The sequence below is a fragment of the Talpa occidentalis genome, unplaced genomic scaffold (genome assembly GCF_014898055.3).
Source record: "Talpa occidentalis isolate TD23 unplaced genomic scaffold, MPIMG_talOcc4v2.1, whole genome shotgun sequence".
Lineage (NCBI taxonomy): Eukaryota > Metazoa > Chordata > Mammalia > Eulipotyphla > Talpidae > Talpa > Talpa occidentalis.
In genome coordinates, this window is record NW_026555331.1 from 152,738,202 (window position 1) to 152,749,065 (window position 10,864).

Sequence of the window (10,864 nt, forward strand, 5' to 3'; positions counted from 1 at the left end):
GCATGGAGAGCTGGTCAGAGGCGCCTCCTGGGAGCGGCTCTCCCCGCCCCCTGGGGACGGCAGCCCTCTCTGTCCCTGGTCAGCAGGAGCCTTCTGGTGGCTGCAGCCTGAGAAGGCAGAGCCGGAGAGTTGCCAGAGCAGGTTCTCCCAGGATGGGGGCCCCACAGGGATGTTCTGGGTGGAGGGGAGGCCTTTCTCCACCTGGGGACCCGTCATTGCCTTCTTCATTTTTTTCCTCCAAATTGGGCTTATTTTAGCAAGTTCTGAAAAGGAAATGGTGGGGGGGGCTGACTAGGGCAGGTTTAGCAGGAAGCTCTGGTTAAGGGGAGCTGAGTCTCCTAGGACCTGGTCCTGTTTGTGACAGTTTGTGACCCCGGAGCAGATTCCCTTCTGCTGGGGGGCTGGGGATCCACTCCTCAATCTTTCTGTTTTCTTTTCCCTGCAGCTGTGCTCTGCGCCATTCAGCCACACGCAGGCTCCTCCTTAACTGCATCCGCCAGGCTTCCTGCTGCGCCCTCACTGAGCACCACTGGCTCCAGGGTCTGTCCCTTGGCAGACAGGGACAGAGGCGGTCCTCTTCACAAGGACCGCCCTGTCCCGCTGCCCACAGCCTCGGAGCAGCTAGCCCGCAGCACTGAGCCTGGTAAGGGGAGCCGGGGAGGGTCCCTGCGACTAGGGGGACCAGAGCGCGCAGCTTAGTTCTTGCCTCTGGTTTCTGGTGGGGTCTCACACAGGTTACCCCACCTCCGGGCGATGGTGGGCGCATTCTGGGCAAGAGCAGGTCTAGGTGGGTGGAAAACCAGTGTGGGAAGCAGCACCCCACAGTCCCACTCAGCCACGGCCACCGCGCCGGCCTTGGCCAGCAGATCCTCTACTTCTTAGCCCAGGGGGTCTCGGGGCCACGCAGGGTTCCATAAAGCTGGAGCAATATTTTCAACCCGGTTGTCAGATAGGAAATGGGAACCCCCAGCACCCCCTGCTGCGGGAACCAGGCCAGGACACACACCTCATCTTACCCTCCTCACTTCTCATTTCCCTCCCCGCAGCCCGTCCTGGAGTGTCTGTGGCCCAGTGACCCTGGGGAGGGGAGCAGGTCCTTGAGGCCCCATAGGGCAGATGTGGCCTCAGTATCTCCCACCCCACGAGCTACAAGTTCCCTCGTCCCCTCTGCCCCCTTCTCCCCAATACACACTCATGGTGACAAGATGAGGGACTCAGCCTGAGGCCCACCCGAGTTCAGGGGAGTGGATGGAAGAAATCCATCCCTTTATCGGCCGAGCCTGTGGGGGAAAGTGTCACAGACTCACACTCACGGAACTAGAGCCGTGACCTGGATCCCGGAAAACACAGGGATGGGCCAGAGGAGTGGAGGAGACTCTTAGGGCGCTTGGCCACTGTCCCCCAGGGGAATGCGTTCTTTATTTCATGCTTTCTCAAGGGGAGAGGAGACCCTCCGTGGATTTGTTTAAAAACAGTTTCTGCTTTCTCGTAAGGAGTGAGAAGAGGGGAGAGAGACGCTCCAGTCCAGGGTGTGACACAGCCTCCCCCCGGCTGCTGAGTGATTTACAGATGCTTGAAAATAAAATAGGATCAGAAAATGGCCCAAGGAGATAGTTCCCTGAGGATGACTATGCTCAGGTGTCTGAATGTGAGGTGTTCTCAGACCTTCTCGACTTTTCATTTCTGTTTTTATTCCAGCAGGGAATGGAAGGCCTTCAGAAGAGCAGCTACGGGACTATGGCTGAAGGTGAGAAAGCCCCAAAGCACTGGAGACCTCCGGCCCTGGGGGTGTGGGGGGCTCACTATCTCCCCCACATGCCCCTGCCCCTCCCTTAAACACGGCAGCAGAAGCCAGTGGTTTTAACCTGAAGGCGAGAGAGGCAGCTGCCTTTTGTCCCCCGCCTGCCTCCACCATCACACGCCCTGGGGGGGGGGGCGCCCTGCGCCGCCTGTGGGAAACGTGGAGATGAAACTTCAGGCCACAGGGCGGAGGGTTTGGAACTGAATTGTGAGACAATGATTTCTGCTGCTGCTTCTGCTCTCAGCTGAAGAGAGGAAACCTCCCCCTCGGAGGTTTAGTTATCATTTTTGCTACAAAGCATCCAGGCTCCTGAAGGACAGGAAAACCACTGCAGCAGGAGGAATAAACCAGGGACCCTAGGAGCCTGAAATGAACTAAATTCATCGGGGCTCCCCAAAAGCGGGAATCCTTGGTTCTCACCCTCTTCACCCCTTCAACATGCTAGTTCTTGGTTCCATGGCACCCTCTCCAGCTCCACTTGTCTTATAATTTCCTGATCCCCGTCAGCCCAGAAGATGATCCTCCCAGCACATGTCCTGGAACCGTCTTCACCACCCACCCGAGGCCTCTGCCAGGCTCTCCTTCAGGCTTCTCCATTTCAACACCCAACTCCCCACCCAAAGGGCAGACACCCCAAACTGACCCTGGGTGGAGGTCACGAGGCCGCGACCCCTGAGACTTCCCTTCTCCCCAGGGTGAGTTGTGGGTGCTTCCACCCGAGCACACCAGGGGGTTTTCTCACTCATGACTTCTAACTCACGTTATTCAGCCTGAAGCTGGTAGGAACCATCCATGGAAGCCCTTTTCCTGCAGGCCTGGGAGCTGGTCTGGAGGAGGGCATGGGACCCCCTCCTTGGAGGAGCAGGACTTACTCTGGGCTGTGGGTATGTTACAGGGCAGGGAGAGGGGCAGCCTGGCCCCGCAAACCTGCCTGCTCTAAATGGGTTCTGCCATCCGCCACATCAACAGAAAACATATGAGACTTTAATGGGAAGGAACTTTAATACAATTAGTGAACAAGACAGGAAAGACAAAGAATCTTGTTTTTAAATCAAGCACCCAAAGTGACCCGTCCCCTCGTGGGTAAAAGTCTACCCAAGCAGGATTGGCCCAGAGCAAGGCCCCAAAGCCTGCCACAGTCTAAAGCATCTTCCAGTGGGACCCACAGAAAAGGATCAGAAACAACCAGACACGTCTGGAGGGAAAAGAGCAAAATCAAAATCAAGACAAAAACTGCCATTGTCACCTCCCCACGGGTCTCACCCACATCTGTGTCACCCCGTCCACGACCAAAAGGCAGGCGCAGTCTCATCACGTGTCTCCAGGCTCCATGTGCCTCCTCCAGGGCTCCTTCTGGCTCCATCCTGCTTCCTTCCATCCTCAGTCTCCTCTGCAGCTTCTTCTTTCTCTGCTCAGCTCCACCCTCCCTGGGATGGCACGGGAAACCTGGAACCTCCCCGTTTCCTGGGGACCCCCCTGTTACAGGTACAGCCCGGGCTTGCCCTGGGGGTCCCCTTCTGCCCACGAGCCTCCTACGTTGCCTACAAACCTTGACACATGTTCCAGTAGGACTGTCCATCTGGGAAGAGGCCCAGGGCGTCCATGAGGAGCTGTGACCAGAATCCTCAGAATTACTCAGTAGGGCACAGAAAGCTCCCTCTTTCTTTCACACACAGGCTGGGCAGGAGATGACAGGATCACAGCTTCGTCCTCACTGAGGCTCGTGCTGGTGGGCAAGACGGGCTGCGGGAAAAGCGCCACCGGGAACAGCATCCTCCACCGGCAGGTGTTCGAGTCCCGGCTGGGGGCCCAGGCCGTGACCAGGAGGTGCCAGAGGGAGGCGGGCACCTGGAATGGGAGGAGCCTCCTGGTGGTCGACACGCCCCCCATCTTTGAGGCAGAGGCTGGGACAAGGGAGATAGCCCAGGACGTCGGGGACTGCTACCTGCTGTCCGCCCCCGGGCCCCACGTGCTGCTGCTGGTGACCCAGCTGGGCCGCTTCACGGAGCAGGACACGCAGGCCGCGAGGAAGGTGAAGGAGGTCTTCGGGGCAGAAGCCATGAGACACGTGATCGTCCTGTTCACCCACAAGGAGGACCTGGGTGACGGGTCCCTGCATGATTACGTGGCCCAGACGGACAACCAGAGCCTGCGGGCGCTGGTCCGGGAGTGCGGGAGGCGCTATTGTGGCTTCAACAACCGGGCCACGGGGGAGGAGCAGAGGGCGCAGCTGGGGGAGCTGATGGCCCTGGTGGAGCAGCTGGAGAGGGAGCTGCAGGGCGCCCACCTCAGAAATGCCCTCTTCTGGGAGGCTGAGCTGCTGCTGCTGCGGGGCAGGGGCGGGGCCTGCGGGCAGGATCTCAGGGCCTTCCTGGCCAAGGTGCAGGCGCAGGTAGATAAGCAGAAGCAAGAGCTGAGAGAGACCCAGAGCTCAGGGGTCATGAGGGGGTTCATCAGAGTCTGTAGCTGGATGATGTCTCACCCCGGAACTTCTGCCTTCCTTGGCGTGTGCGTGTTGGTTTCCGTTGCCCTTTTAATTCACTTTGGGGCTGGTGGCCACTGAGCACAGGGGACACGCTCTGCACGCGCCTTCCCTGCAGAGCCCCTGCTGCCCGTCGGGGCTTCCTTTCCCTTCGTGATGGCACTTTCAGCCCCTCCCCGGCAGGATCGCAGCCCTTTTCAGTTAATAAAACCTAGAGGAAAAGCTGGCGTCTCTGGCTGTTGTTAAAAAGCCTGAGGGTGAACCCCAGGACCTGGCCATCACCCTGGAGCCGGGCTGCAGGAAGGGTGCAGGCCGAGGGGCTGAGGGGCCTAGGCGGGAGGGGAGGGGAGGGGAGGGGGGGAGGGGGCGCAGGCACGTGCCTGGTTCTGTGAGCTCTGTCCATCGTCCTTCCTGGGCAGTAAAGCTGCTGTGTTACTCTCCAGGGCTGCAAGTAAGTAATTCCCAGCCTGCGCAAGGGGCCCAGATGTAACCTCCTCAAACCCTTGAAGAGTTCTCAGGCCAAGGACCACCCCCTCCATGCAGCCTTCCCAGACTGCCCAACCTAATTTGTCCATCCCTCCTGGCTCCACTTGGTCCTGCTCCACAGACACTAACAGGACCATGAGTGCCCAGCTCCCTGCTGGGTGCCAGGAACATAAGGTAGATAACACAAGGTTCCTGCTTGGAAGAAGTCACTGGGGATGAAGTCATAGAAAAATGGGGTAAACGTGATGTTGCTTGGAAGTGGGGTGTCAGCCAACAAAAGGTTATCCTGGGCCTTTCAGAGGCTCCCTGGACAGGGTGGTGCTGGCCTCTCCCTGGAGTCACGTCAGGCTGAGGCAGGCCACAGCCCAGGAAGGGAGTGGGATCAGCCCATGGAGAGAGGGCGCAGGGGGGGATGGCACTGGCAGGGCCTGTGCTACCAGGGCCAAGGGCTATGTCACAGGGCAAGGGTTGGTGTACTGGGAAGATTGCACGTGGTGGTTGGAAATACAAGGCAAGCCTGGGGACGGGGGGGAGTATTGGGGAGAAAGAATTCCATCTGGGGGGTCAGAACCAGGGCTGTGTGGATGGGAGCGGAGCAGGGAGGAGAGGATGGGCCTGAGGCACAGAGGAGGTGGAGGGACAGCAGTCGGGGAGGCAGCCAGTGTCATCCTGGGCATCTGGTGACTGTGCTCCCGTCACTCCCAGGGCCTGCGGAGGGAGACCAGAAAGGTGAAGACTTCAGATCTGGATGTGTGGCCGTGAAGGCCTCTGGGGCATGTCCATTCTGGGAGACAATCGCGGGGGGTCCCATCCTTCCTCCAGGAAAAGCCTTTGATGCGTGATCCAGGCCTGAGGAAGTGTCAAGGGCAGGGCTAGAGGAGGGCGGCTCCCGCCAGGGTGCCGATGGTCATTCCCAGGCTCCCACGGGGAACAGAGCACCCACACTTTGCCCACAAGCAGCGCTGCCTGTGACCCAGAGGGCCCCCACCTTTGTGGACGTCCGAGGAGGGTGAGGTTGGAGCGTGACCTGGAGATAAGCACTGGCTGTGGAGGGAAGGGCTTGGCCAGCCCTTTACCCAGATGTGAATGTTCACAAAAGAAATTCCTGGGGAGTGAGCTCCTGAGCTGTGTGTCCTGGCTCCGGCCACGCCCTCCTCGCGCCGCCTCCTCCCCCCTCACCCATCCTCCCAAACAGTCCTGTCTGGGCATCTGTCACTTCATTCAGAGTCTGTGAGCAGTTACCTGGCCAGGCCCCGGGTCCCACCTAAATCTAAGAACGAGAAATCTGGTCACTTGTCCCCAGGCCATGTCCTCCACCCTGACGTGTGTTCTCATATTTCAGAGGAAGCGTGAGAGGCTTAAGGATTTTTAAAAAAGAAATATGGAGTCAAATGCTTTCAAATGTAGGTAGGAAAAAGACCAAAACTCAAACAGCTTAATCAATAAGGGAATTTATTCTGAAATAATGGGGAATTCAGAGGTCAGTTGGGCTTCGGGAGCAGTGACTCGGGGGTTCAGGTCTGTGTCATCTCCGTTCTACTCTCAAGCACTGACTTCACCCCACCCTAGTGGCAAGATGCCGGCTGGCGCTCCAGACATCACCCTCAGATCCAAGAAGGATCTGAGACAGAGACTGTCTTTCTGAGGGACTCGTTGGCCTAAAACGAGGCATCACGCCCATCCATGAGCTCGTCGGGGCAAAGAGACTAAGGTTGGCACCTGCAGGCCACCAGGCGGCCCGGGGCTGGGCTGTTGTCCTCTGCTGGGGCACAGGGCTCGGTGCCAGCCAGGCAGAGTCCAGGCCCCCAGGAGTGTCCGAGGCAGAAGGGAGGGACCTGCAGGGACAGCAGCCTGTTCTCTGTGGACAGGACATTCATTCCAGAATCGGTGACTCGAGGACCGTGAACCCACGGGGTGTTGTTTAGAACATGCTCTGATGTGCAGGTGCCAGCTGGAGTGAAAGAGGGTGGAAGATGGCGAGAGAAACAGGAACAGGTCAGCAGAGCAAACAAGAAAACACCCCCTTTTTCACAGAGTGTCTGGTCCTTGGAGGGCTCAGAGCCCTTGAGGAAGGAGGCGCCCTGCAGCTCCCTCTCCAGCTGCTCCACCAGGGCCATCAGCTCCCCCAGCTGTGCCCTCTGCTCCTCCCCCGTGGCCCGGTTGTTGAAGCCACAGTAGCGCCTCCCGCACTCCCGGACCAGCTCCCGCAGGCTCTGGTTGTCCGTCTGGGCCAGGTAATCGTGCAGGGACCCGTCGCCCAGGTCCTCCTTGTGGGTGAACAGGACGATCGCGTGTCTCATGGCTTCTGCCTCGAAGACCTCCTTCACCTTCCTCGCGGCCTGCGTGTCCTGCTCCGTGAAGCGGCCCAGCTGGGTCACCAGCAGCGGCGCGTGGGGCCCGGGGCCTGAGAGCCGGCAGCATTTTCTCATGTCCTTAGCCTTGGTCTGAGCCTTTGCCTCAAAGAGGGGGGGTCGTGTCGACCACCTGGATGCTCCTCCAGTTCCAGGTCCCTGTCCCCTGCTGGTAGGTGCTGGTCACAGGCTGGGCCCCCAGCCGGGACTCGAACACCTGCTGGTGGAGGATGCTGTTCCTGGTGGCGCTTTTCCCGCAGCCCGTCTTGCCCACCAGCACGATCCTCAGCGGGGCCTGCCGTGGCCCTGAGCACTCTCCTCCTCCTGTGGGGGCATGAAAGAGGGTTTGCCTCCCTCCGGGTTCCTCAGCTGAAACCCGTCCCCAGCATGAGGGCCTCTGGGAGGAGGTTTGGTTTCCATGGGGTCGTGAGGGTGGAGCCCCCTTGATTAGGGGATAGTGTCCCTGTAAGTAGAGGAGTCCAAGGGCCTCTCTCCACCAGGTGAGGGCACAGCCCCAGGAGTGGGTCCTCCCCATATGCAAATCCGCCAGCACCTTGACCTTGGACCTCCCGGCCTCCAGACCCAGAGAGATTTGCTGCTTCCCACCCAGGCTGCGGCGCCAAGGAGGCCTCATGCCCTCCTGCCGTCATGGGGCTGCACCGAGAACCCCAACTGCCCCTCAACATAAGCAAGAAGGGAACTCAGGCAGGGCTGGGAGGCCACATCACCCCAGTTGGCAGAGCCCCTGGGTTCTTTCCTCCACGACTGCTGCTGCCCTTTCTAGAACCTTCTCTCTATTCCGTTTCCACCCTAAGTGATGCTCAGGGCATCCCACAACCAGGAGTTGATTGGCCCCTACTTTCCACGCCTGTCCTTCCTGCCTGATCTCTGCCTTACAAAACGACAGACCCTAAAGCCCCAGAGAGAAAAACTAACTTTCTCTTTGACGGCTGCTTTGGCAGACACGGCAGTGCCTGGGCCGGACGAGCAGGTGACCCGCCTGAGCACGGAGAGGGACCGACCCTGAGCTGAGCTCCAAGCCTGGCTGGAGCCAGGAGTGACGAAGGCAGACGAGGGGCTACCGGGGCGTCGGCCCCCACGGGAACTCAGACGCCAGAACTGAAGAAAAGCTTCCTCCTGAGTCCCCATGGGGGAGCCGTCCTGGGCCAGCCAAAGAGCTTCAGCCACGCCCACCTCCAAGCGCCCCTCGCCCACTCTTCAGACAAGAACATTTAGCTCCTTTGTCCTCACCTCTGGTCCCCAAACCCGCATAACCTCGTTTCCGTTATTCATCAGGGAGGCTGACTTGAAGGCATCACCCCCTCCTTGCCGGTCCATCCACAGCAAGCTGATGTCTCCCGGGCCTGCTGTCCTGACCTGACCGGGCACCCAGGCAGGGACCCTGCTGGGTAACGAGACCACCTCGCTGGCGTGGACAAAGCAATGAGGGCAGCCAGCCCAGCGGTGCCCAGGAGGGTGCGGGAAGGTGAGAAACTCGCTTTGTGAAGGGGAACGAGGCCCCAAGGGGCCCCCCTGGAGCCACGCCCTCCTGCTGTGGCTCCATCCTGGCTCAGGAGGGTTAAACCAGTCTTTAAACAATAAGCTGTGTTTCTCTATGAGAGTAAAATAAACACTTTACCTGAGCAGGTCACCTTGAGTCCCGCTCCTGAGTCTCTCTCGTCTCTGAAACGGGAACGTGTGTGCGGCGCTGAGAGGAGGCGACGAGGCGGGAGGACGTCAGCAGAGCGGAGCAGGCCTGGACGCGAAGTCAGATGGAAAGTGACTGCTGGGCCAGGGTTGCCTGTGACTCTGGGGGCGGCGGAGGGAGGGAGGGAGGTGCCACGGGCCCCTGCCCAGGAGCCTCAGGGTGCCCAGGCCCAGTTAGCACCACTGGGCACACGTGAGAGCACTTTTGCACAAACACGAGAAAGAGGCTCGTCACTATCACCAGAGGGCGCCACCTCGGCTCGTTTTGCTCAAAAACTCACCTTCTGAGAGATGTTATATCAGTAATCTTTCAATTTGCAGTTATTTAGGCTTTAAAGTCTATAATTCTTTTTTTAATATTTATTTATTTATGCACACAAGAGCTGGGGAGCTGGGGTACAGGTCAAAGATGCAGGGGATGAGAGGATTCACCAGAGACAGAGCAGGGAACAGAACAGGCAGACTGACTGAAATGCACTGCTGAGGGGAGCAGCGGGTGAGACAGGAGAGGTCTGCTGCGCCATGTGGGTTTCTCTCTGGCCAGCCTGGATCGAAGTCGTGCTGCAGAGGCTGCAGATTGCTTCATAGTGCGGTGCTTAACCCCTTGTGCCACCAGGGAGGCCCAAAGTCTATAATTCTGGACCACGGTCATTCAGGAATAAATGGGCCTGGAAAGCCCAAGTGTCGGCACTGACAGTATCACTGGCAGGCCTGGGAGGGAGAGACAGAGACGGGGTCACAGAGGGTGCAATGAGCCTTTACCTGGCAGGGCCTCGACTCTCTTGGGGCGACCCTCCCTCCTCTCCCAGGCCGCTTCCCGCCCTGGCTGCCGGTCTCCCCAGAGAGCACCAGGGCAGTGACAGATGGACACACGGCCCAGGCCGAGCTGCCAGGGAGGACGTGCCGGGGTCAGGAACAGAGTTGTGGGCGTGCTTCCTCCCCAGCAGCTTCAGGGGGTCCCGGGGACCTGGGAGAAGCAGAGGAAGAAGTGTAACAGGGTGGTCCCCAGGAAAGGGGGAGGTTCCAGGTTCCCTGCCCCACCCAAGGGAGGGTGGACCTGAGCAGGGAGAGAAGAAACTGGAGAGGAGACTGAGGAAAGAAGCAGGATGGAGGCAGAAGGAGCCCTGGAGGAGGCACACGGAGCCGAGAGACACGTGAAGAAACTGCGCTTGTCTTTTGGTCGTGGACGGGGTGACACAGATGTGGGTGAGACCCGTGGGGAGGGGACAATGGCAGCTTTTATCTTGATGTTGATTTGCTCTTTTCCTTCCGGGCTTGTCTGGTTGTTTCTGACCCTTTGCTGTGGGTCCCCACGGGAAGATGCTTTAGACTTGGGGCAGGCCTTGGGGCCTTGCTCTGGGCCAATCCCATTTGGATGGAGTTTTACCCACGAGGGGACGGGTAACTTTGGGTGCTTCATTTAGAAACTAGACTCTTTGCCTTACCTGTATTGTTTCCTAGTTTTATTAAAGTTCCTTTCCATTAAAGTCTCCTATGTTTTGTGTTGATGCGGCGGATGGCAGAACCCATTTAGAACAGGCAGGTTTGCGGGGTTTGGGCTGCCCCTCTCCCTGTCCTATAACAGAAGGATGTCTTGTGTTCATTTTGTTTTTAACAACAGCTCTGGTTCCTCCTCCCCCCACGTCTGCAATGCTTTTATGCAAACCAGATTCCCAGCAGAATCAGCCCAGAGACACCCAGGAAACCTGGGCACGGCTGTGCCCCCGGCCACGCCCTCAGCCTCCGCCATCACCCCGGGGGCCAGCGTGCCCCACACGGCTCCCTCTCCCCGAGACAGGGTCTTTTGTTTGTTCTTTTTACTAAGGAACTGCTGGTTGGTAACTCTGAGAATGATTTAGGGGCAGGTTTGCACCTCTGCAGGTGACTGTCACCCCACCCAACCCACCCCAAAGCCCCCACAGACTCCACCAGGTCCACTGCCCACCCCGCCCACCCCCACCCCCGCCTCAATTCTACGGTCAGATTTCTAGAATTATTTTGGTTTCTTTTTCTCGTTTGTTTTGTTCTTTATATTCC

General features: G+C 58.8%; 1 protein-coding gene and 1 pseudogene across 3 annotated transcripts; one reads left to right on the forward strand and one right to left on the reverse strand.

The window, feature by feature from the left end:
• Positions 1–469: 469 nt before the first annotated feature.
• LOC119248699 (GTPase IMAP family member 5-like) lies at positions 470–4,499 on the forward strand. 3 transcript variants are annotated; one of them, XR_005125990.2, is made up of 4 exons: positions 470–643; positions 1,699–1,747; positions 2,309–2,496; positions 3,478–3,509. XR_005125990.2 is itself a non-coding variant. In XM_037515576.2 (3 exons), exons 2-3 carry the CDS (start codon positions 1,705–1,707, stop codon positions 4,362–4,364), a joined length of 930 nt encoding a protein of 309 aa, XP_037371473.1. In that variant the 5' UTR covers positions 470–643; positions 1,699–1,704; the 3' UTR covers positions 4,365–4,499. The 3 variants fall into 3 exon arrangements, 2 of the variants coding, with proteins under 2 accessions (XP_037371473.1, XP_037371488.1); XM_037515576.2 differs by lacking the exon at positions 2,309–2,496 and having other exon boundaries at positions 3,478–4,499; XM_037515591.2 differs by lacking the exon at positions 2,309–2,496 and having other exon boundaries at positions 1,702–1,747; positions 3,478–4,499.
• Positions 4,500–6,475: 1,976 nt separating this feature from the next.
• On the reverse strand, positions 6,476–8,269 carry LOC119251576 (GTPase IMAP family member 3-like; annotated as a pseudogene).
• Between the last annotated feature and the right edge of the window lie 2,595 nt (positions 8,270–10,864).

Coding starts and splice junctions, on each gene's coding strand:
- LOC119248699 (XM_037515576.2), top strand. CDS start 1,705: ATGGAAGGCCTTCAGAAGAGCAGCTACGGGACTATGGCTGAAG. Junction 1,748..3,477: donor CTACGGGACTATGGCTGAAG/GTGAGAAAGCCC, acceptor TTTCACACACAG/GCTGGGCAGGAGATGACAGG.